This window comes from Dermacentor variabilis, unplaced genomic scaffold (genome assembly GCF_050947875.1).
Source record: "Dermacentor variabilis isolate Ectoservices unplaced genomic scaffold, ASM5094787v1 scaffold_17, whole genome shotgun sequence".
In the NCBI taxonomy this organism is placed as follows: Eukaryota; Metazoa; Arthropoda; class Arachnida; order Ixodida; family Ixodidae; genus Dermacentor; species Dermacentor variabilis.
The window spans coordinates 9923451-9947478 of NW_027460335.1; the positions used below are offsets into that span (position 1 = coordinate 9923451).

Sequence of the window (24028 nt, forward strand, 5' to 3'; positions counted from 1 at the left end):
CAGCACGATGCAGCTCATTCGGCGCATCCCCAACAAACACGCGGGCATGCGCGAAGGCAGCGTCATCTGACTCATACAAGCCTTCGTCATTTCTCAGATAGGGTACACGGCAGCATTTCAAAATTGGACGGTTGTGGAAAAAAACAAGCTCAACGCGCTCATACGCAAGGCGTACAAATGTGCGTTGGGACTTGCGCCTGGAGTTAGCACCACCAAGCTCTTAGAACTAGGCCTACACAATACGCTCGAAGAACTCGCGGAGGCGCAACAAGTGTCCCAACTTGAACGCCTATCCATGACCCGCCCGGGCAGACACGTACTTGAAAATCTCGGCATCACATACCACTCGCAACACGGCGTCAAAGTAGACATTCCAAGACCCATACGCGAGCAACTATACGTACCCCCATCGCCTCGCAACATGCACCCACAACACCACACGAGGAGGCGTAAAGCCAGGGCAAAACACATGAACAAAAGTTACTCTAACGACGAGGAGGCGGTCTTCACCGACGCAGCCCGCTATCGAGACAGGAAGAGTTTCGTGGCGGCAGTTACTAGCCACCGAGGCAACCACCTCACGAGCGTCACCGTGAACACGGCACATGCCGAAGCGGCAGAGGAAGCGGCCATAGCACTGGCCCTCACACAAACCAAAGCTACGGCAATTCGCAATTTTGCAAATGGGCGCATCTCGCAAGAGGCGTATCAGATACTCCAGCGACATCCCATACACCAGGGAGAGGCCGACGTTGATAACCGAAGGCATTTGCTATGGATCCCGGCACACACTGGAATGAGCACCCCCAACGAAGCGGCTCACGGCGTTGCTCGAGGCCTGACTCACCGAGCAGCATCGGAGGAAGAGCCCCCGCGGGGTACTGCAAACGTCTGGGCATGGGAGGATCATATGACCAGTTTTCACGACATCACGGCACACTACCAATTACAAAGACGCATATACCCATTCCCTCACACTAGGTTAGACAGGACGCAAGCAGTACACTTCAGACAATTACAAACAGACTCTTACAGAAACCCCAGACTCATGCACGCCATGTATCCAGACATGTACACTACAAACAGATGCACATCGTGTGGCGAGGTTGCCACACTAAATCACAAGTTATGGGAGTGTCGGGACCTAACAAACAAGTCGGGCAGTGCCAACCCCTCCGTCTCTTCCACCGCCAGCCTCCAGTCACGCTGGATGACCGCACTGCTCAGCTCTGACCTGACTGCACAACTCTGGGCCGTCCAGCGAGCCGAGGACGCCGCTTCGAGACAAGGTCTCGGAACCGCGTCCGCGGAGGGTGCCCAGACCCACTAAAAAGACGCCGGACTCAAATCTTCTTGATTTGAAATAAAAGGTTACGCTCTCTCTCTCACCAGGATCTTATGGCATGACATGTCTTCTTTAGGAATTGATGCTGCTGTTCAGTATTTTACAGCCTTCATTATAGATGCCACATCTAAATGCATATCTGAAGTAAGTGGTTTCGCATGAAACGGCGCGTCCCCTGGTGAAACGACGCATGTAGGACCACCCGTAAGAAACAAAACAAAGCGTGGGGGTTGCTACGCGCCTCTCCCACTGCGGAGGATCTTATTAACTTTAAAAAAGCAAAATCCGAAGGCAGGAGAACGCGCCGACAGGCCAGAAGAGAGAGTTGGCAGAAGTTTTTATCGGGTATCAACACGTATACAGATGAGGCCAAAGTCTGGAACAGGGTAAATAGAACAGGGTATCGCCTTTGGTAAACACACAAGGCGATACCCTACAAGACCAGGCTGATGCTCTGGGTGAACACTTCGAGCGCGTGTCTAGCTCCACTCACTATTCAGAGAACTTCCTTAAATATAAATCAATAGAAGAACTCAAGCCTCTGAATCGGAAATGCACAACACGATCATTATAATCGCCCTCTTACCATTGCTGAACTTAAAGCTTCCTTATCAGCATGTCGGAGCTCTGTACCAGGCCTCGATAGAATCATGTATGATATGATTAAGCACCTACACTTCGACACACAAACCACGCTACTCACACTTCTCAGTACTATCTGGGCTGTTGGTTATCTTCCATCAAAATGGAAGGAGGCTATTGTAATCCCTGTTTTAAAGCATGGTAAAGACACTTCATTGCTTACTAGCTACCGTCATATAGCGCTTACCAGCTGCCTCTGTAAGCTTTTTGAAAAAATGATCAATCGCCGTCTCGTACATTTCCTAGAGTCCAGTAAAATGCTTGATCCATTTCAATGTGGTTTTCGTGAAGGGCGATCTACAACCGACCATCTTGTGCGCTTCGAAGCGAGCATTCGCGATGCCTTCGTGCACAAGCAATCTTTCTTATCTGTATTTCTGGATATGGAAAAAGCGTACGACACAACCTGGCGGTCCGGAATCCTGCGCGATCTTTCCGCGCTAGGTATCCGCGGCAATATGTTTAATACTATAGAGAGCTACCTAGAGAACCGTACATTTCGAGTGAAAATAGGTCCTGCACTGTTCCGTACATTCATACAGGAAACAGGGGTACCCCAGGGTGGCGTACTCAGCTGCACGCTCTTTTTCGTAAAGACGAACACGCTTCGTGCATCTTTATCACCAGCTATTTTCTATTCCGTCTACGTAGACGATATACAAATAGGTTTCAAATCCTGCAACCTCACAGTCTGCGAGAGACAGGTACAGCATGGTTTGAACAAGGTGTCACAGTGGGCAGAGAAAAATGGATTTAAAATCAATCCTCACAAGAGTTCTTGTATTCTGTTTACAAGAAAGAGAAGCCTGGTTCCGGATCCTTGCTTAGAACTGTGTGGACAACATATACTTGTAAAGAAAGAACACAAATTTCTAGGTGTTATACTTGACAATAGACTCACTTTCATCCCACACATTAAACATCTTAAAGAAAAATGTCTGAAAGCAATGAACCTAATGAAACTTCTATCGCAGACTACGTGGGGTAGTGAGAGGACGTGCCTAATGAAAATCTATAAGAGCCTGATTCGGTCACGATTAGCTTATGGTGCCGTGATCTATCATTCTGCCGCCCCGAGCGCGCTAAAGATGCTAGATCCGGTCCACCATCTAGGAATCCGCTTAGCCACGGGCGCTTTCAGAGCAAGTCCCGTTGAAAGTTTATACGTAGAATCAAATGAGTGGTCACTTCATCTACAGAGAACATGCATCAGCCAAACATATTTTCTGAAAGTGCACTCTAATCCTCAACATCCGTGTTTTAATACCGTTAACGATATGACATATGCTACACTCTTTCGCAATCGTCCCTCCGTAAGACAGCCTTTCTCGCTGCGTGTGAAGGAGCTTAGTGAAGAAATGCACGTTCCACTCCTCGAGCTTCGCCTAATGCATCCAGCCAAGCTGCTACCTCCTTGGGAGTGGCAGCTCATACAATGTGATATATCTTTCGTGGAAGTCACAAAGCATGCTCCAGAGATTGAAATCAAGATGCATTTCCGGGAACTCCAGCACAAATACTCCTGCACGGAGTTCCACACAGACGCATCAAAGTCACACGACGGGGCGTCCTATGCAGCCGTCGGTCCATCCTTCTCGGAATCCGACGTACTGCATCCGGAAACTAGTATCTTTACGGCTGAGGCCTACGCACTGCTGTCGGCCGTAAAGCATATAAATAAATCAAAACTCCAGAAATCAGTTATATATACGGACTCCCTAAGCGCTATGAAGGCCTTAATGTCATTCTCTAAGCACAAAAATCCAATAATCAATGAACCATATTCCGTCCCATGTAAAGCGTTTATATGTAACCAGCATATCATCATATGCTGGGTGCCGGGTCATAGGGGCCTCGAAGGCAATGTTCTGGCGGACCAGATAGCCAAATCAATTGCATCGTATTCTGTTAATCCTACCGCTGCAGTCCCTGTCACCGATCTGAGGCCCTTCTTGCGCAGAAAACTGCGAAACTACTGGCAACGCTCATGGGACATGGAAACAAATAATAAACTGCACCTAATAAAGCCACAATTAGGGTTCTGGCCTTCTGCAACAAAATCACGCCGAACAGATGTCCTATTCTGTCGTCTAAGAATATGACACACATTTGGCACCCACAATTTTTTACTCACTGGAAATGATCCCCCAACCTGTGGGAGATGCGGGGAGAGGTTGACCGTCCTGCATGTCCTCCTGGAGTGTCGGAAAGCCGAATCTGACAGAAAGAAACATTTTCCGTTAGCATACCGGCAGCACATGCCCCTTCATCCTGTAATGTTACTCGGCCCAGAACCGCTCTTTGACACTAACGCCGTCCTAGACTTCCTGAAAGACGTTTTGTTACATGTAATTAGCCCTATACGTTCATAGCGTCTCCTCTCTCCAGAGGATGCCGCTGTGATAGCTATTTCGTATAGCACATGCCTCTCGGCCCTTGCGTTTCAAGGGCTCTGGCGAGGCAGTAGTGCTCTTAGATAATTTTAGCATCTCGCATATTTTACATATGCATCATTCTTTTTTAATGCATTTTAGTGATCATAGTACCATGTCATTAATCAATGCCACAATTTTATTACGTGTAATTTTATGCAATTTACACAAACTCTTTTAGGCCCCTTTACAGCCACGTCACATTAAATCCACAGAGCCCATCAGACCACGACATATTCCTTACCACTAGCATGGCGCTCTTTGGCCATACCTGGCCCTTGCGCCTTTAAACCTCAAACATCATCATCATCATCAAGTACCGGCCAAACTAGGTCTAGCTCCATATAACTGCCGGTTTAAGCGCTTTAGATTTCCCTGGGAGTTAACATAAAGGGCTTAAAATGCCAGTTATGGATGCGGGGGATATATTCAGCCTGACAGCTGTTTCCCTTTGTACTTTCTGGCCCCTCTTCGGCACCTAATTAGCCAGTAATGCTGCGTAGGCCTGCAGGGAACCAAGAACTCATAATATCTTGCACTAGCGCTGCATAATAAGCACCGAAAAGCGTGCACACCGCAACACACATTGGTTCGTTCACCGTACACCCGGTATTACAATGTCTAAACGCGTTCACACTTCATAGTTTGTTTTCGTGCTTGAAGTGTAGACGCCTTATTTTAAACGCTACAAAAATTAAAACTAAATTATGGGATTTTACTTGCCAAAAGCACGATTTCATTATGAGGCTCGGCATAGGGGTGGGTTGCGAAATAACTTGGGCCACCTTGGCTTCTTTAACAGGCACCTAAATCTAAGTACCGCTGCAAAAATGCCATATCGCGTTTGACTGACCCTAAACATTTTGTAGAAATTATATATTTTTCTTTTCTGGGTGAACAGAAGATTGCCCGGATCCGTATGAATGGAAAGTCAGATGCCGCCCGAACGGAGCATTTGAGGCTGTGTGCGAAGGAGCTCAAAGAAAACCTTGCAGATATAGCTCGTACAATCCCAATAAATATAAAGTTTGCACCTGCGTAAGCTGGTCGAATCGTAGGAAAGACGGAAAGTGCGTGCTTGCTGAAGACTGCGGTGAGTATCACTCCTCCTTCTTAAAGTGCGAAAGTGCTCAGGGAATGGAAGTTTCTTTGCGGAGTACAGCTGCAATTGATTTGGAAAACCCCGCCCGCTCCATTCTTTCAGGCATAATGTTTCCTTCTTGCTTTTAACGACCGTCAAGCGTGTGGCGCCCGAATTATTTAATAGAAGTGACTGCAGTAACGTTGTCGTCCTGCAGTGGCCAAGGTAGGGTCTTAGCATTGCGTGCGACTGTGTGTGTGTTTTTGTAAGGTCATTTCGTGAGGTGACGTGGAGCTAAATCGTAGGTAGATGCAGTAGGAAACATTGGAGCCAATGGTCAAACTGCCTTTCAAGATGAAATGTTAGAACTAAAGGCAAACGTGACAAAGCACAAAAATGATCAACTATTGCCAGTCCATGTTTGCGTAGTAGATAATTACCGACGACGTATTTTACAAAAATGAAGCACTTTCATGACAATACAAAGGTGGCGTAGAGGAAGGGACAAATGTTTGTCTGGTAAACGACAAGCTTACAATTGATTAGAGTGTGCACACGTTGGGTGTAAGAAAGAACAAAAAGAATAAACTAACATAGCAGCGTGAAGAACAAGCCGGAGATGGCAGGCTTCGGTGTCGGCTCAGTTGCTGCTCCTCTTTATCAACTTATATGAAGGTGAGCACGTTGAAAGAATATTGGTTAAGCATAATCGCCATATCACTATCAGTACTCAACTTTGCTACGTAAAGAAATTGTCGATCAAGTCATTTTTCCCAGTAATGCAGGCTGTTAACAATGATAAGTGTCATTCATAATTAAAAACGGTCTGGTGAAGTTTTGGTTGCATGACTAATGTGGACTAGTGTGCATACATAATAAACTACCTTCCTAAATGCAAACTTTCATTCGTTATGCGGTGTACAGACGACCAGGGGTGCCACTCAATTATTTAAACAAACTGAAAGCGTACCGATGTGGGTATGGGAACACTAAAGAGCCCTTAGTTGTAAATTTTAACATACCAGATATTTACAGGGAACGGCTACAATCTGGAGCGTATCCTAGCAACTATGTGAACAGTCTTTATAGCGTTTTGTTGCCGCATGAGTTTATGTAAATTGTATGTGAACCAACTCAAGTGCAAGGAAGTCTCAGCTATGTCTCGGATATAGATTTTGATTGATCGCCGTTCTATAGAGTGAAGCGGTTGTGCTGAAAGCTGGATATCGCAAGACAACACTGTCAGCATTTTATTAACTTTATCTGAAACGTGCGAAAGAAAACTCGCTGGTGCATTGCTGTGCGGTCACCCTCTCCGCAATGAACACTCGTAGATGTTTATAGTCGATGATTATGACACTGATATAATTTACCACTGGACTTCTTTAAGAACACGTGCTGTTATTCCATCGCCAATTTTGTACCATACAAGCAAAACAACTTGCACAAGCTCGAGCCTTTCTTGTTCAATACGTCATTTTGTCAAGCCAAACCCCCCCAAAAAACTAAGGCGCCATCTGCTGCTACGTTTCAAAACAATATAGCTTTGCGCATATGCTACATTGCTGAAACAATTATTTTGCGGTTGCCTGTTGCAAATTTATCACATGTGGCACAAAAGTTGCTGGGACTTTCTCAGCCGCGTAGAAAAGGTCTAGTTCACAAATTATCATGACGGCATTTTATTCACGAAATAAAAACATGTTGCTTAACATTTTAACACAAATATGTTGGTTTTCCGCTGTCACTTCATGGAGAACTAGTGCAATAGAGTGCAGTGAATAAAGGATACTGTTTTCCACTGTCAAGAATTCCTACTCAGTTTAGTTATATAGAAACATAACCTTAGTGCGGTATGAGAACATACCTATTTTCTTCTGAAGCGGAACCCCGAGCCCCTTAGAATGCATCCGCACCTGTATTCACAAATCCATCTTGCGCTGTAGTTGATCCTAAGAGCAAATATAAGGCAATCATGATGCTGGACCTATGAAAAACGCAAGCAGTCAACCAATGGCAAATAACACTTTAGAACAAAATGCCTTAATAGTTTCAGCCGCGTCTAATATTTCGGGCATCTCTTTTACCTGTGAAATTGCCTGAAAACTACGGCAGCCCGAGCGGTGCCATTGTTCAAAAAGGCTTCTTCCTGCATACCGGGTGTTTCAGCGAACAATATTGAAATTTTCAGCCCGCACTCAGCTCGAAACCTTTGTTTCTGAAGCTGGCGCAGTAAAGCATTTTGTATAATCTATAGTCGCAAATTGAAACTGTAAAGCACAGCTGCCTGTGATTGCTGCACGTATGTTTTACAGCTAAGATGTCTATGGCGAGGGTTCCGTGCATTTCTCATGTCCGTCATCAAATATATGGGTTAGCAAAAACTATCATAAGCTCTTGCGTTCGTAGTCGTCTTCTTGAACAGCTGGGGAGGTATTCAGTAAGAGTCCACCTAGTGGACATGCCCATTTCATCTGCTCTTGAAGTTGTCATTGGCCTAGCTCGGCTGCGTGTCCGCAGCAGCGAGGCGTCACAGCCAATCAGCACTTCAGCAGCAGACGAAACGGACATGTCCACTGGGTGGACTCTCACAGAATACTTCCCCTCGCTCCGCTTCCACTCATCATGTCAGCGCTCCCATACTGGCCCTCCATCTGCGAAGGCGCTGACGGCTCCAGCCCACTATAAGTCGGTGCGGTGATATCGGTCTCACATCTTTGCCTCAATATATCGCGAAATGCAAACACATATGCATATAACGAATGTATACCACGAATGAAAGCGGGTGCATAAAAATAAACGCGTGTGCTTGCATTTTGTCACAATGACTACCGATCAAGACAGTATATGTGTTCGTACATTTGTTCAGAATTCTGTGTCACCGCTTTGTCGTGTGCTACACAGCTTCGCCTTTCATTTACCTTATTAGAGGGGAATGCCTCATGATTTTATGCAAAGTAAATGCAATGTATTCAAAAATATTTGCAAGGCACATTTCGTAGTATACGAAATTTCGTAGTATTCGTAGTATACATTCGTCATATACATATTGATATATTGATAAATCACATATATACATATTGCATAATGATATACGCGATATATTGAGGCAGAGATGTGAGTCCCATATCACCGCACCGACTGACAGCGGGCTGGTGCCGTCAGCGCCTTAGCAGGAGGGCCAGTATGGGAACGCTGGCATTATGAATGGCAATGGAGCGAGGCGAAGTATTCTCTGAGAGCCCACCGAGGGGACATGTCTGTTTGGTCTCCTGCTGAAGTGCTGATTGGCTATGGCGCCTCGCTGCTGCGGACACGCAGCCGAGCTAAGCCACTCACAACTTCAAGAGCAGATGAAAGGGACATGTCCACTACGTAGACTCTTACAGAATACCTCCCCAGCTGTGGAAGAAGACGACTACGAACGCGAGAGCTTATGATACCTTTTGCTCGCACACATATTTGGTGACGAACACGAGCAATGCACCCCTGACTCGCCTACGCTCCCTACCAGCATCACACATGAGACAGCTGTGTGGCCTCTATAAGGAAGCCATAGGGGACACGCCGGCAAACACCGTAAAGCCTCGCCCACCACATCGACCACCAATCCCTATCTCGACGGAGCTGCCAGGTGTCTCAAAGAACCGTTCCCCAACATGTGCTCTACAGCAGACGGCAGCCTCTCTCCTCCAAGAAAGACTTGGGGATCACCTTCACACCTTCGTCGATCGATCCGTGATACCGGAGACGGACTCATCCACGGCATCCTGCGTTGCACCGGCCCGACAAAAGAGCAAGGTGTGCCGTCTCCCGGGACATGCAAGCTCTACCGCGGCAGAGCTAGCAGGACTCCACCTTGCTGTAGACCTACTGGCAGAGGAGCTACCAACGACTCCGGCAGCTATCTCCTGCTACTCCAAGGCGGTGCTGCTTTGCCTGCAGAGCCCGGACAAGGCTATCCTTGGGGTTGCACTGCTCTCCTCTAGACTGGCGGCCCTTGAAGATGCAGGATGCTCACTATACGTGCACTGGCTACCGGCGCACGTAGGGATCCCGGGCAATGAAGTGCAGACACTCTCGCAAAGGGCGCCCACCACCCTATCGCCTCCGCGCTGCTGTAACGGCCGGGGACTTCACAAGACACAGGCTGCGCCGGCACATCACCGCATGCCATCCAGCTAAACGGGTATCCCTGGTACGGCCTCCACGGCCTCTTCCACAGCACGGCCTCCCAAGAAGGGATACCTCGTTGCTTCTCCGACTGAGGGTTGGCTGCAACTGGACGGCAGCCCGCCGGCACCGCCTTGGGAAAGCCACCTCGCCAGCCTGTGCCTCCTGCGGTGACCCAGAGACTCTGGAGCACCTTCTTCTAGCCTGCCCTGCTCACCTGCAGCGCCGGGGCCGAATTTTGCAGTTCTCCCGCCTGGTGCTCCCATGCTCACGACAGGAAGACCTCCTCTTCCCCAGTCGTAATCAGCTACTAGCCTTCCTAAGTGTCATCCAGTACTTGGACTAGTCGGGGCTCTCTGCGAGACTCTAAGAAATTTCTTCAAAGACGAATAGCCTAACGGCTATTCACCACCTCGGGCCTCCTGATCCGCCTAAACTTCGCTTTTGCTGGGCCTCCTCCTAAGGTCTATCACCAGTCCACTCCTCCTGTCGAAGCCACTGGGCCGTCCCGGCCGGGCGGCCCCGCTGCTGCCGTGGCGAATCTCTACCTTTCTTCCTCCTTCTATCTCCTTCACCCTCATATCCAACCACCTGCTGGCGCTGAGCCGTGCTCCTGCAAGGTTTGCGGAAGATAGTGCAAGCCTTCCCTCCTTTCCCTGCAAGAACCACTTCTCTCTAATAATTACGTGCAGCAATCACAGGCAGCTGTGCTTTACAGTTTCAGTTTGATCTATACTTTATACAACCCGCCGTGGTTGCTCCGTGGCTATGGTGTGGCGCTGCTGAGCACGAGGTCGAGGGATCGAATCCCGGCCATGGCGGCCGCACTTCAATCCGTGCAAAATGCGAAAACACCCGTTAACTTCGATTTAGGTGCACGTTAAGGATCCTCAGGTGGTCGAAATTTCCGGAGTCCTCCCCTACGGCGGGCCTCGTAATCAGAAAGTGGTTTTGGCATGTAAAACCCTATAATTTTTATCATCATCGTCAGCCTGGTTACGCCCACTGCAGGGCAAAGGCGTCTCCCATACTTCTCCAACTAGCGCGGTCGTGTACTAATTGTGGCCATGTTGTCCCTGCAAACTTCGTAATCTCATCCGCCTACCTCACTTTCTGCCATCCCCTGCTACGCTTTCCTTCCCTTGAAATCCAGTTCGTAATCCCTAATGACCATCAGTTATCTTCCCTCCTCATTACATGCCCTGCCCATGCCCATTTCTTTTTCTTGATTTCAACTAGGATGTCATTAACTCGCGTTTGTTCCCTCACCCAGTCTGCTATTTTCTGATCCTTTAACGTTGCACCTATCATTCTTCGTTCCATAGCTCGTTGCGTCGTCCTCAATTTCAGTATAACCCTCTTAGTAAGCCACCAGGTTTCTGCCCAATACGTGAGTACTGGTATGACCCAGCTATTATACACTTTTATGTTGAGGGATAACGGCGACCTGCTGTTCATGATCTGAGAATGCCTCCAAGAAGCACCCCAGCCCATTCATATTCTTTTGATTACTTCAGTCTCATGATCCGGAACCGCGGTCACTACCTGTCCTAAGTAAATGTATTGCTTTACCACTTCCAGTGCCTGGCTACCCATCGTAAACTGCTGTCCTCTTCCGAGACTGTTAAACATTACTTTAGTTTTCTGCAGATTAATTTTTAGACCAACCCTTCTGCTTTGCCTCTCCAGGTCAGTGAGCATGCACTGCAATTGGTCCTCTGAGTTACTGCGCAATGGAATATCATCAGCGAATCGCAAGTTAATAAGGTATTCTCCATTAATTCTTATCCCCAATTCTTCCCAATCCAGGTCTTGAATACCTCCTGTAAACACGCCCTGAATAGCATTGGAGAGATCGTATCTCCCTGCCTGACGCCTTTCTTCCTTGGGATATTGTCGCTTTTCTTATGGAGGACTACGGTGGGGCTGTGGAGCCGCTATAGATATCTTGCAGTATTTTACGTACAGCTCCTCTACACCCTGGTTCCGTAATGCCTCCATGACTGCTGAGGTTTTTACTGAATCAAACGCTTTCTCGTAATCAATGAAAGCTATATGTAAAGGTTCGTTATATTCCGCACATTTCACTATCACCTCATTGATAATGTGAACATTGTCACGTGGTAGTGACGTTAAAGAACACAATAGCAAACTGTGACAGACAAAGCTAGCTTTTATTGGGGGAACCTGTGCCCACAAAGAGAGGCTACACTTAAAGCACAACGATAGCGGCGAACAGAGTCGGCGATCGTCGAAAGTCTGATCAGCAGGTCAAGCGCGTCGGCTTTTTACATGAGTCGTCGAATGTTGCAGAGTAATCGCTGGGGCCTGCGTGCCTTCAGCAAAGTTCTACATTATTCACGTCCCGTACACATGCAATGAGATTACACAAGGCTCGGTCACAGACAGTGGATGGAAGCATCGATAACGTTCCAGAAACTTCCGATACATGCCGGCGCGTCCTGCGCTGTGCAATAACATTTGCTAGGCGGTGAAACGTGTCACCCTATAAAGACAAACAAGTGCACGTGTTAATACCCCCCTCTTAAACATCATCGGCCGGATGCTGCAAACAAAACTAATAAACAAACGTAGCAAAGATTACAACAAAATAAGGAAGTTCATCAGCGTCCGAAAAATCGTTTAAGACGCACCATGTGGACCACTTCAGATCGCGCGCGGCGCCGCTGTGAATGCGAAATGCCGTCTGGCACGACCTCATGGTAAAGTGCGCCAATACGTCATATTACCTTGTAGGATCATTCGGCGCAATAATTTCTCACTCAGTCCTCGTCGGCGTATCGGGGTCCAAACCCAAACACGGTCGCCGGGCTGGTACTCGACAAAGCGTCGTCGGAGGTTGTAGTGGCGTCTGTCGGTCCTCTGTTGATTCTTGATCCGCAGGTGGGCGAGCTGTCAGGCTTCTTCAGCGCGCTGGAGAAAGTGGCGACGTCAAGATTCTCTTCGTCGCAGACGTGCGGCAGCCTGGCGTCGAGAGTAGTCGTCGGATTCCTGCCGTAAACCCGTTTGAACGGCGTGACCTGTGTTGTTTCTTGCCCCGCCATGTTGTAAGCAAAGGTTACGTACGGCAGGACCGCGTCCCACGTGCTCAACGTCGACGAACATTGCTAGCATGTCGGTGAGGGTTTTGTTCAGGCGCTCCGTGAGACCATTCGTCTGCGGGTGGTATGCAGTTGTCCTGCTGTTGCTTGCCTGGCTGTATTGCAGAATGGCTTGGGTGAGCTCTGCGGTAAAGGCCGTTCTTCTGTCGGTGATGAGGACTTCTGGGGCATCATGCCGCAGTAGGATGTTCTCGACGAAACTTAGGCTGCGCTGCCTTTTGGTAGAGCTTTTGTTTCAGCGAAACGGGTGAGATAGTCCGTCGCCAAAACGAGCCATTTATTTCCGGATGTTGACGTCGGAAACTCCCAACATATCCATCCCGATCTGCTGAAATGGACGGTAAGGGGGTTCGATCGGCTGTATTAATCCTGCAGGCCTTGGCGGTGGTGTCTTGCGTCGCTGACAGTCTCGGCATGTCTTGACGTAACGGGCGACGTCGGCGGTCAGACGCGGCCAGTGATACCTTTCCTGTATGCTCGACAGCGTCCGGGAGAGTCCGAGGTGCCCAGAGGTTGGATCGTCATGTAGGGCGTGGAGTACTTCTGGACGCAGCGCAGACGGAACAACAAAAGGTGGCTGGCGCGCACTGGCGAGAACTTCTTCACGAGCAGGTTGTTTTGTAGCGTGAACGAAGACAATTCGCGCTTAAATGCCCTAGGGACCACGTCGGTGTTCCCTTACAAATATTCGACGAGGCCTTTTAGCTATGGGTCTGCTTGTTGCTGTTTAGTGAAATCTTGCGCGGTTATTATTCCGAGGAAGGCGTCGTCGTCCTCGTCGTCTTGCGGCGGGGGTCGTTGGGGGCGCGTGAAAGGCAGTCGGTGTCAGAGTATTTTCGCCAGGACTTGTAGACTACCGTGACGTCATATTCTTGCAGTCTGAGGCCCCACCGCGCCAGGCGTCCTGAAGGGTCCTTTAATATAGCTAGCCAACACAACGCGTGATGGTCGCTGACGACTTTGAATGGCGTGCCATATAGGTAAGGGCGGAATTTTGCTGTAGCCCAAATGTTGGCGAGGCATTCCTTTTCAGTCGTAGAATAACTGCCTTGCGGTTTTGACAGTGACCGGCTAGCATGAGATATCACCCGTTCAACTCCGTCTTTACTCTGTAGTAGGACGGCATCGAGGCATAGGCTACTGGCATCAGTGTGGATATCGGTATCGGCGTCTTCATCAAAGTGTGCAAGTAGCGGCGGCGACTGCATTCGTCGTTTGAGTTCTTGAAATGCGGCGGCCTGCGGCGTTTCCCATTTTAACTCGACGTCACATTTGGTTGGATGTGTTAGCGGCTCAGCGATGCGGGAAAAGTCGTTGACAAAGCGCCTGTAGTAGGCGTACATGCCAAGGAATGTACGCACCGCCTTCTTGTCAGTGGGCTGCGGGAACTTTGCTACGGTAGCTGTCTTCTGTGCGCCGGGGCGTACTCCAGATTTGCTGATGACGTGGCCTAGAAACAGAAGCTCATCGTAAACGAAGTGGCACTGTTGCGGCTTCAGAGTGAACCCTGATGACTTGATGGCCTCTAATACTTTCGCGAGCCGGCTAAGGTGATCGTCGAAATTTCCGGCGGAGACAACGGCGTCATCCAAGTAAACAAGGCACGTCTGCCACTTCAATCCTGCTAACACCGTGTCCATGTCGCGCTGAAACGTTACAGGCGCCGAGCATAGTCTGAATGGCATGACCTTCAACTCGTAGAGGCCGCCGCGATCTCTCTCGTCGACTTCTATTTGCCAGTAGCCAGACTTGAGGTCCATTGACGAGAAGTATTTAGCGTTGTAGAGCCGATCCAATGCGTCGTCTATCCGTGGAAGCGGGTATACGTCCTTCTTCGTGATCTTGTTCAGTGGACGATAAGTGACGCGGAAACGTAGGGTTGCGTCCTTTTCCTTCACGAGGCCTACAGGAGAAGCCCAGGGACTTTTCGACGGCTGGATCATGTCGTCGCGCAGCACTTCGTCGACTTGTTGTCTTATTGCTTCACGTTCTCGCGTCGAAAGTTGGTTAGAGCTCTGACGGAGTGGTCGAGCGCACTCTTCGGTTATTATGCTACGCTTTGCGACTGATGTTTGTCAAATCCTCGATGACATCTAGAAGCAGTCTTTGTATCGTCGAAGCCGACTTCTTAGCTGTTGCTGCTTAATCACGGGGAGAGTTGGATTTATGTCGAAGTTTGGCTCGTGAGCTACGGTCGACGGTGTAAATGCGACTGAATCCGAGAGGACAAACGCATTGCTGGTTTGCAGAATTTTCTCGATGTATGCGATCGTCGTGCCCTTGTTGATGTGCTTGAACTCTTGGCTGAAGTTTGTCAGCAACACATTCGTGTTTCCTCCATGCGGTCGAGCGATCCCTCTTGCGACGCAAATTTCACGGTTGAGAAGTAGATGTTGGTCGCCTCCGATGACGCCTTCTACATCAGCGGGCGTTTCGGTGCCAACCGAACTAACAATGCTTGACCGAGGGGGGATGCTCACTTGTTCTTCGAGCACACTCAAGGTGTGGTGACTACGAGGGCTCACCGGCGGTATCGGTTGATCTTCCGAGAGCGTTATTGACTTCGACTTCATGTCAATGATTGCGCCGCGTTGGTTCAGGAAGTCCATGCCGAAAATGACGTCTCGTGAACACTGTTACAGGATAACGAAGGTGGCAGGGTAAGTCCTGTCGTGAATGGCAAGTCATGCCGTGCAGATTCCAGTCGGCGTAATGAGGTGTCCTCCAGCGGTCCCAATTTGAGAGCCTTCCCAGGCAGTTTTAACTTTCTTCAAGTGGGCGGCGATGTATCCACTGATTACGGAGTATTCGGCCCCTGTGTCCACTAAGGCGGTAACTGCGTGGCCGTCGAGAAGCACGTCGAGTTCGGTGGTTCTTCGTCTGGCGTTGCAGTTGCGTCTTGGCGTCGGATCACGGCTGCATCGTGTTGAACTGAAGCTGGAACGTCGCGTAGTTGAGTCGTCTTTCGTCATTTTAGTCTTGGCTTCATGACTTCGTCGGGACGGCGGCGTGTCGTTATTATGTCGTCGAGATGGTTTCTTCGGCGTCTTCGTCGGCGGCGGAGCATCTTGGTCAGTTTGACGAACCGTAACCGCACCTCCATCGGTTGCTGCTTTTAGTTTCCCGGATATGGGCTCGCAGAGCTGTCCCAGGCTTGGCCAGTGTATGGTCGGCGCTGTGCTGACAAGTAGCGGCCTGGTGATGCTGAACGGGACGGTCGTCGAGGGCTCCACTGAGTGGCGGCGAGGTAGTCGGCGATATTGTGAGGTCGTTCGCCAAGCTGTGGTATCGGCTCGTTAACGGCGAACCCTGGGAGTTTCATCTCCCGGTATGGGCATCGACGCTAGATGTGCCCGGCTTCTCCGCAGTGACAGCAAAGCGGACGGTGGTCGGGGGCGCGCCAAACGTCAGTCTTTCTTGGAATGCTGCGTGGGGTGACAGGTTGGCGTGCTGCGGCAGAGGTGGTGGCGGGCGACGGAACTGTGTCGTTGCTGGGCCCTGCCGTGGGCGCGGAGGGGGAACGTGACGGCGGGCTACAGCGGCGTATGTCATCGCTTGCGGCTGAGGCTTCGGCGATTCAGGGGCCACTCCGAGTTGTTGTTGGAGCTCCGCGCGGACGGCGTCCGCAATTGAAGCCACTTGAGACTGTGATGAGGGCAAAACCTTGCGCAGTTTTTCGCGCACAGTGGCCCTGATGGTCTCTTGGAGATTACCGGAGCCCAGTGCTTGTATGGCGCACTGAAGCGGGAGCACTTGGTGGTTATATTGCCTAGTGCGCATTTCTAAAGTTTTCTCAATCGTCGTAGCCTCTGTTAGGAATTCGGCTACGGTCTTCGGTGGATTTTGATTAGTCTGAAACTTAGTCTGAACTGAAAATTAGTCTGAATTAGTCTGATTAGGTTTCGGTGGTTTCGGATTAGCCAGGATTAGTTCTGGCTTTACGCCTCGCATAAATAAATGCACTTTTTTTCTCTTCGGACATTTCCTGGTCGGGATGCTGGAAAAGACGGGTCATCTCTTCTGTGAAGATGGCAATGGTCTCATTGGATAGTTGGCCTCGTGTTTCCAGCAGAACTTCGGCCCTTTCTTTTCGGGCAACGCTCATGCACGTTCTTGCGGAACAGGTCCCATGTTGTAAGGGTGGACTCACGGTTCTCGAACCAAGTCCTCGCGGCATCTTCCAAGGAGAAGTACACGTGTCGTAGATTACCCTCAGAGGTCCAGGTATTGAAGGTGGAGATCCTTTCGAAGATTTCATGCCAGGTTTCCGGATCCTCCGACGTAGCTCCACGGAAGGTAGGGGGCTCTCTGGGTGGTTGAATTACGATGGGTAACACTTGGGGCGCCATTGTGCTTGTATTGGCAACGATCTTCTTGGTTTTCTCAGGTAGAAAACCCAGGTCCTGGGGCAGCTGTTGTAGACGGCGGCTTGCTCGATGGTCCGGGACTACGTTGGTGCACTCTTTGCGGTGCGGGCTTGGATCACGGCTTCTCAGGGGCTTCCGGTACTTGCACGAAAAGCACCTCCACCAGATGTCACGTGGTAGGGACGTTAAAGAATACAGTAGCAATACTGTGACAGACAAAACTAGACAAACTAACAAAGCCGCCCATCAGTACAGTGTATTTTGCTTTGACTTTACCCATCGCCGATTCGACGTCATCATAGAAGCTTTGGACTTCTTGGTCATCATGACTGGATGTAGGGTCGTACAGCTGCACGACCTTCAATTTGTACCTCTTATTAAGTTTCACAACAAGACCTGCCATCCTCTCGTTAATGCTATAGAATTACTGTATGTTACCCACTATGTCCTTATTAATCAGGAATCCGACTCCTAATTCTCGTCTGTCCGCTAAGCCCCGGTAGCACAGGACGTGCCCGCTTTTTGGCACTGTATGTGCTTCATTTGTCCTCCTAATTTCACTGAGCCTTAATACATGCCATTTACTGCCCTCTAATTCTTCCAATAGCACTGCTAGACTCGCCTCACTAGACTCGCCTCACGTTCTAGCGTTGAACGTTGCCAGATTCCAATAGCAGCCTGTCCGGAGCCAGGGATTCTTAGCAACCTCTGCTGCATCGCAGGTCTGACCGCCGCCGTGGTCAGTTGCTTCACAGTTGCTGGGGACTGAGGGCCGGGGTTTGATTGTTGTAGACATATAGGAGGTTGTGGCCAAGTACTGCACCAGGGTGGCCAGTCCTGCTCTGGTGAGGGAGTGTGTTACCGGTTCTGGTCACCGGGATCAGGCCGCACAACAGGCCTGTTTATGCAATTTTATGAACACGTGGATAGTTTTCTTTAATTCTGTGGAAAATTGCGCAGCACCGGGATTCGAACCACGGTCTTCTTGCACGCAAGGCGGATGCTGTACCTCTACGCCCCCGCTGCACGAACTTTAAATATTATACAAGATTTTTTATTGAGCCATATTCAGAAACAAAGGTTTTAAGCTGCATCCGGGCTGCAAAAAGGAAAATAAAAGTAAAACCCAGCCACTTTAGTTGCAATAGCTCGCGAAATATACCTTCTATGTACACTTCGACTGGATTCATCCTTGCACGAACTTCTGGGTACAGGGTGTTCAGCAAACACTTTCAAAAATTCTTAAACGTTGCCTACGGCGCGCTGTTCTTCCACAGTCCTCACTGCACGCTGCCTACCCAGTACACTAGTGGAGGCGAACATAGGTAAGATTATATAGTCTGTCTATAGGCCCGTGACTTGAAACCGCAATCCATACTAAACAGTGTCTATTCCGGTTTTACTCTTTTATTACAATATTATTCACCTAATACTTTTTGACACTTTTCGCCATTAAACGCAGCTGGAGCATACGCGGCGATATGCCTTAGCTTTATGCTTCAGCTCTTTTAGCTGTAGGGTGGCCGCCATCTTTTTTGCATACGTATACAAAGCGCCCGAATCTAGCGTTCAAAGCCCAGACCGCACGAAAGCTCGCGGACGTGCGCAAACTAGTTTCAACGCGCCTGCCGCGCCTCGCAAATAAATGGTGGTTTACAATCAAAAAGAAGCGCTTCAATGCACGCGACAGCATGAGTCCACTGGGCTCCCTTACAGACGCCTTGAAAGCCGCCACTTCGTACTTGCTGACAGCGTTTGAAAATGTGTCGATGTCAGTAAATGTAACTGTTGTGTTTTTACAGATGTTATACAAGGACGAAAAGGAAATATTATGCACTTGCTTGCATGATTTAAACGTGCTTCACTGAGTTCAATGTATCACGCCGTAGCTGCATAGCCGATCGCGCCGACGCAACGCAGCTTAAGCGCGCGATAAAGAGAGCAGTTATTTACATGAGATCGAGCCGCGTTTCGACGCGTACGAGCCTTGCCGCATCGTCTGCGCATGCGTGGGCGCGCGTACGCAAGCTTACGCGCATCCGCAAGCGTGCGTGTGGTGCGGGCTTATAGCTCTGTTTTAGAGAGTGGAGAATGCGCAGCACTTCGGGGTCTACTGCGAAAGTACTAAAGGGAGCACATTGGGGCACTACACGAGGCCCAACTACGGAAACCTACATCAGGAAACAAAACTGAGTCATAATAATTTACCAATGTAGTCCCCCATACAGTTACGTATTCCCTTTCGTGCTTTCGCAGTAGCCCGTGGAAGTGATGCGGGCTCCCCAATTTTTGTGCGGTCACAACTGGCTAGCCGTGTCACTAAATACGTAACAATCACGTCCTCTCAGAGCCCAATGTTGAAGCATCATGGTAAGTAGCTGCGCCCGTGACGTCGCGCACAAGCTATACATTGTAGGCCGGATTCATGCAGCCGTCAAACGCCCCGTCCCGTCACGACACTGGCGTGCGTCGTAAAACAGTTTTCTGCCATTCTCTCCTCAAGAATAGCAAACAATGACCTTGCTTGCTGCTCCTGAGGTCACCTGGGTCGTATTTTTCTTAATTAAATACCGGCGAGAAAATACAGTTTCATGATGGATGCCGGGACGGAACCGGGCATTTGATGGCTGTGAGGGGTTACGGCCTTCGAATGCGAGGAGTCCAAGCGCCACATGTCAAACACGGCACAGGTAGCGTGGCCTTGGTGGTTTGGAGCTTGCCCAACGTGACGGGGCCCACTGGGAGACGAGAAATAATTCAGGTAAGTAGTAATGAAGACGAAGATTTATTGACATCATTATGGAGCATTCAGCTCTAAGAGCTTGCTCACGAAGATCGACGCGCCGTCAAGCTTGCTCAAAAGCTCAAGGCTGAAGTCAGTTGGTGGGGTCGTGCTTTATAGTCTGGAACGCCCTCGCTGAGGAGAAGGAGAGAGTGAACGCTCTGCATGTTTGTGACCGACGTACAATGTAAGACAGGTCAAAGGATTTCCTGACCGCCCCTTGTCCAGCAGATCGAAAGGCACTGACGCGCACACACGCACACACAGACACCGCCAACGTTTTCCCTGTCGAGGAGGACAAGTAGCGAGTGGACATGTGTACCTTAAACTTCCCGTTCGCTGAAAACAGACATCACTGTGAACCCTACGCAGACATAGATTGATGGAGCGATATAAATTGTCGCTATGTCCCAGGGCAGTCACAGCGCAATGGTCGACAGGGCAGTCGTAAGAGACTGCCCCGCCGTGCTTCTTTCGCAAAATTCAATGACAGGCTAAGCTACCAAAATAACGGAGCAGCACTAATACCACACGTGAATTAGTCGCACTGCCAAACTCTTTAGGAATGAATAGAGCAAAATTAAGCTAAGGTTCAAAGCCCTGTGTCGGGAAGAAAATTGTCCGACGAGTAGGATACTCGCTAATGCGAAATTTCAACGCAACTCTATACGTGGTTTCATTTTGCTATATGTTGAGGCAAAGAATTTGAGACCGAAAGGACCTCACGAACTACCATTGGGTCAGTGCAGTCAGCGCCTTCAGAAGGAGGGGCAGTATGGCAACGCCAGCTTCATAAGCGACATCGCAGCCAGCTGTAGATGAAGACGACGAGGAAGGCACGAGCGATTTATACTGGCAAACGAATTCAGACTTGAACTCACAGAGTATCTTGAACTGATACTCTTGAACCTTACTTTGCACGTACAATCTTTTTCATGTATTCTTTTTTTCCTCGGGCCATAAATGAATGCAATGCATTACCGTTGGAAGCACTTTGTGATGGGGATTATATTTACATTGTGTGCTGTGTACCTTTTTGTTTGTGGCCACAAGGTACAAAATGTGGTGTTTTTTTTCATATTGCGTATCTGTTTTGGTTGTGCTTTGCACTCTTGCTCTGCCCTGCTGACTTGATTGTAATTGTGTGTTACAATGTGTTCTACCGTTTACCTACATTTTATTTCTCTTGTGTGCGTGTTTTGTGTTTCTTTTGTCAACTCTTTCTGTTACGCCTCACTGCCTCGTCTCTCGACTGCAGTATACTTTAAATAAAAAGAAATAATATAAAAAGCGAAATTTCACAGCGAGCTGCAAATTGTAGGCAATCTGCACACGCCAGAGGTAATAGCAGAAGAGCAAAGCTATGAATGCGGGGCGAGTGGGCTGTGCTGTGAAAAACTGCGTTAATTTCATAAATGCAAAGTTGCGCGGACCAATTTCGGGGCTACATAGAAGACTTCCAAGCGACAGTGCAGCCTCGTCATGATTTATTGATATGGGTCACTGCTCTGAGCGTTTTGCAACACCTGCTAACGGATTTCTACAGGAATGGCCTACCCTTCACTGGAATCTTGCTTGTAGAAAAATTATTTATTGTTGCATAAAAAAGGGTGTCTCAAAGGTAACGCAAATGTCTCAAGTAAACGCCTTTGACGGGCGACTACAGTTAGAAGAATATTGAGTTTGCGTTGTGTTTGGAGCTTACCTTCTAGGTGCTCGCTCCTGTGATGAGCGTCGGTGCTTCCTTCGGCGTAAACGCGCGAATGCGCTCGTGCCACTGCTCTTGCGTTGGTCGTCGTCTTCTTCCACAGCTGGCTCCGATACGGCTCATCATACCAGCATTTCTTTAACTGCAGGGTAAATGCCTCAGGGCATACAGGGGTATGGGATGGGGGTGTATAATGATGATTAAATGAATGCAAGAAGATTTGCTGATCTAATCAAGTCCAAGACGGATCGATAATGTAGTCCCTGCGTCTACGCAGAGTAATCGCTAGACTTGTGCGGCGAAAGTCCCGCTGCTGCGAGGTGCCAGAGCCTCGTCGGTTTCAATGCAGGGCAAACCCACAGCAGGTGGTGGATGTCGGCTTCAGTATTTCCCGACTTGCAGACTGGACACCCAGGGCGAGGATATAACTGGCAAAAGTGCGGCCATTTCTGAGTCACGTCAGGATGAGGGCCACCCTAACCGGGATCCACCGAAGCGCAACCTGGTCTGCACGGAAAAGACCGCGGTTGAGATTTACCGCATATGGAATTATAGGAGCACGTTTGCGGCGCCGGAGGTACTCGTTTCTTGTTTAAAGAAGGGTGGCATCATCTAGGAGAAAGAGCTGAGGAAGTGACGATGGAGAGGTCGCTATACAGGTTGCAGATTCCGCACAGCTTTGGAAGCTTGGAAGGTCGCGTGAGATCCACGCGATAGATATTGGCTGCGGGATGCGTTCCGCCAGAACATGCATCCGTTGACATATTTCAGGGCTGCGACTGACGCGTCGCAGAAGCCGCGTCACCTGTATGACGATGCGGACCGTGGGGACCATGGGAAAGACGGCCACAGAGCATAACGCTTCTCCAAACGCAAGGAGCTCAGCTCAAAATGAGGAAGAGGGTTCTTGGATTTGAAACCGGGACGTCTTATTAAGGGCAGGTCCACCGGGGCAATGAAGTGCAGTGGTCGTTTCACAGTCCTCAATGCTTGCATGAACATAAATCATGATGGAGCCAAGCGCAGGGGCGTCTTGAGCTATAATTTGGTCACGAAGCGACGCCGCCGCGTCAGCTGATGTAGGGTGACGTATATCAGATGGCTTCTGATCGCTCAGCTGTACAAATATCCAGGGAGGAAGAACTGGCTATGGTCGTGGTAGAAGGGAGCACGAGAAAGCGTAAGCCCAGCGACCACACGTTGCGTTTAAAAGGCTGGCCTTAAACCTGCGAGCACCACGTCGTTGCAGCACCAGCTCATCTAGTGTGTTCCGCTGTGCATTCTTCTGTTGAGGCACTATCGGGGTGATGCGCAGAAGGCAAGTGATTGCCCTCATTACCTCGCGATTAATAGCTTCAAGGCGATTCCATTGTGCCCTCATCAAATGCTGGAATTGGGCTTGACAAACAATGCGTGGTTGCACTGCCACATTCACCAACTGTCACGACACATGTGAGAGGGTGGCGCCCATTTTAGGAGCAATGCGCCTATACAGACCCAACGGCTGAATCGCCCGCTTTTTAGCCCTGGAGAGCCAAGCACTTCCAGTTCCGGACTCGTGGACCGTCAGACCCCATAGAGCAGAACACGATAGTCTCCAACCGGATGGGCTGAGCGCATACTCCGGAAGCCAGCGACCGGCCGCCATCATCCCTGAGCTGTCAAGACGCGTCCACGTGCATATGGCGTGTGTGTTTTACGGGGTTTTCAATGTGTAAATATATCTGTGCCCCAGGCACGTACCCAGGGGGAGCCCTCCCCCCTTTCGAATTTAAGCGGCATACCGCCCCTCCCCGCCCACGCCACCATTCCTCACACTCATTCCTAAAGTGCTCACAAATCAATCTATTCGGCAGCCAACATTTTGATGTTTTTTTCATTGAGAGCTGTATATGGCTAACATTACATAGTTTTTTCGTCATACGTCAACAGAAAAAATCATCATGTGGGCCGATCCTGGTGATAGTGCAAAAAGCGTCCAAGCTCAATGGCACATACCCCTGTGGGCTCGGGGACCTGTAACGTGCCCTTTGAAATCTCCGGGATGGGCCCACGTATGAGGAATGCTTAACGCCTGCTTCACCTCCACCGCGGGTCGGCCCCGCATTGCACTACCATTGGATGGACCCACGCATACGCATGCGGAGCGCTCAACGCCTGCTTCACCTCCGCGGCGGGTGGGCTGAGTATTGCACTACCTTAGGGACCGGCCCACGTACGGGGAGTGCTTACTCCCTGCTTCACTTCCGCCGCGGGTCGGCCCGACGGTAGCGAAATGCCGCGCCGACCCGCGGCGGAGTTGAACCAGCCGTTGAGCACTCCGCATACGTCGGTCCATTCAATGGTAGTGCGATGCCGGGCAGCCCACGGCGGAGG

The 24028-nt window shown here is 49.6% G+C and overlaps 1 protein-coding gene across 1 annotated transcript in view; it reads left to right on the top strand.

The window, feature by feature from the left end:
* LOC142568187 (uncharacterized) overlaps positions 1–24028 on the top strand; it is a 150142-nt gene that overhangs the window by 33813 nt on the left and 92301 nt on the right. Inside the window, exon 3 of the mRNA XM_075678241.1 lies at positions 5321–5512. Coding sequence (XP_075534356.1) covers positions 5321–5512 — 192 coding nt within the window. The remainder of the gene's footprint in view (positions 1–5320; positions 5513–24028) is intronic.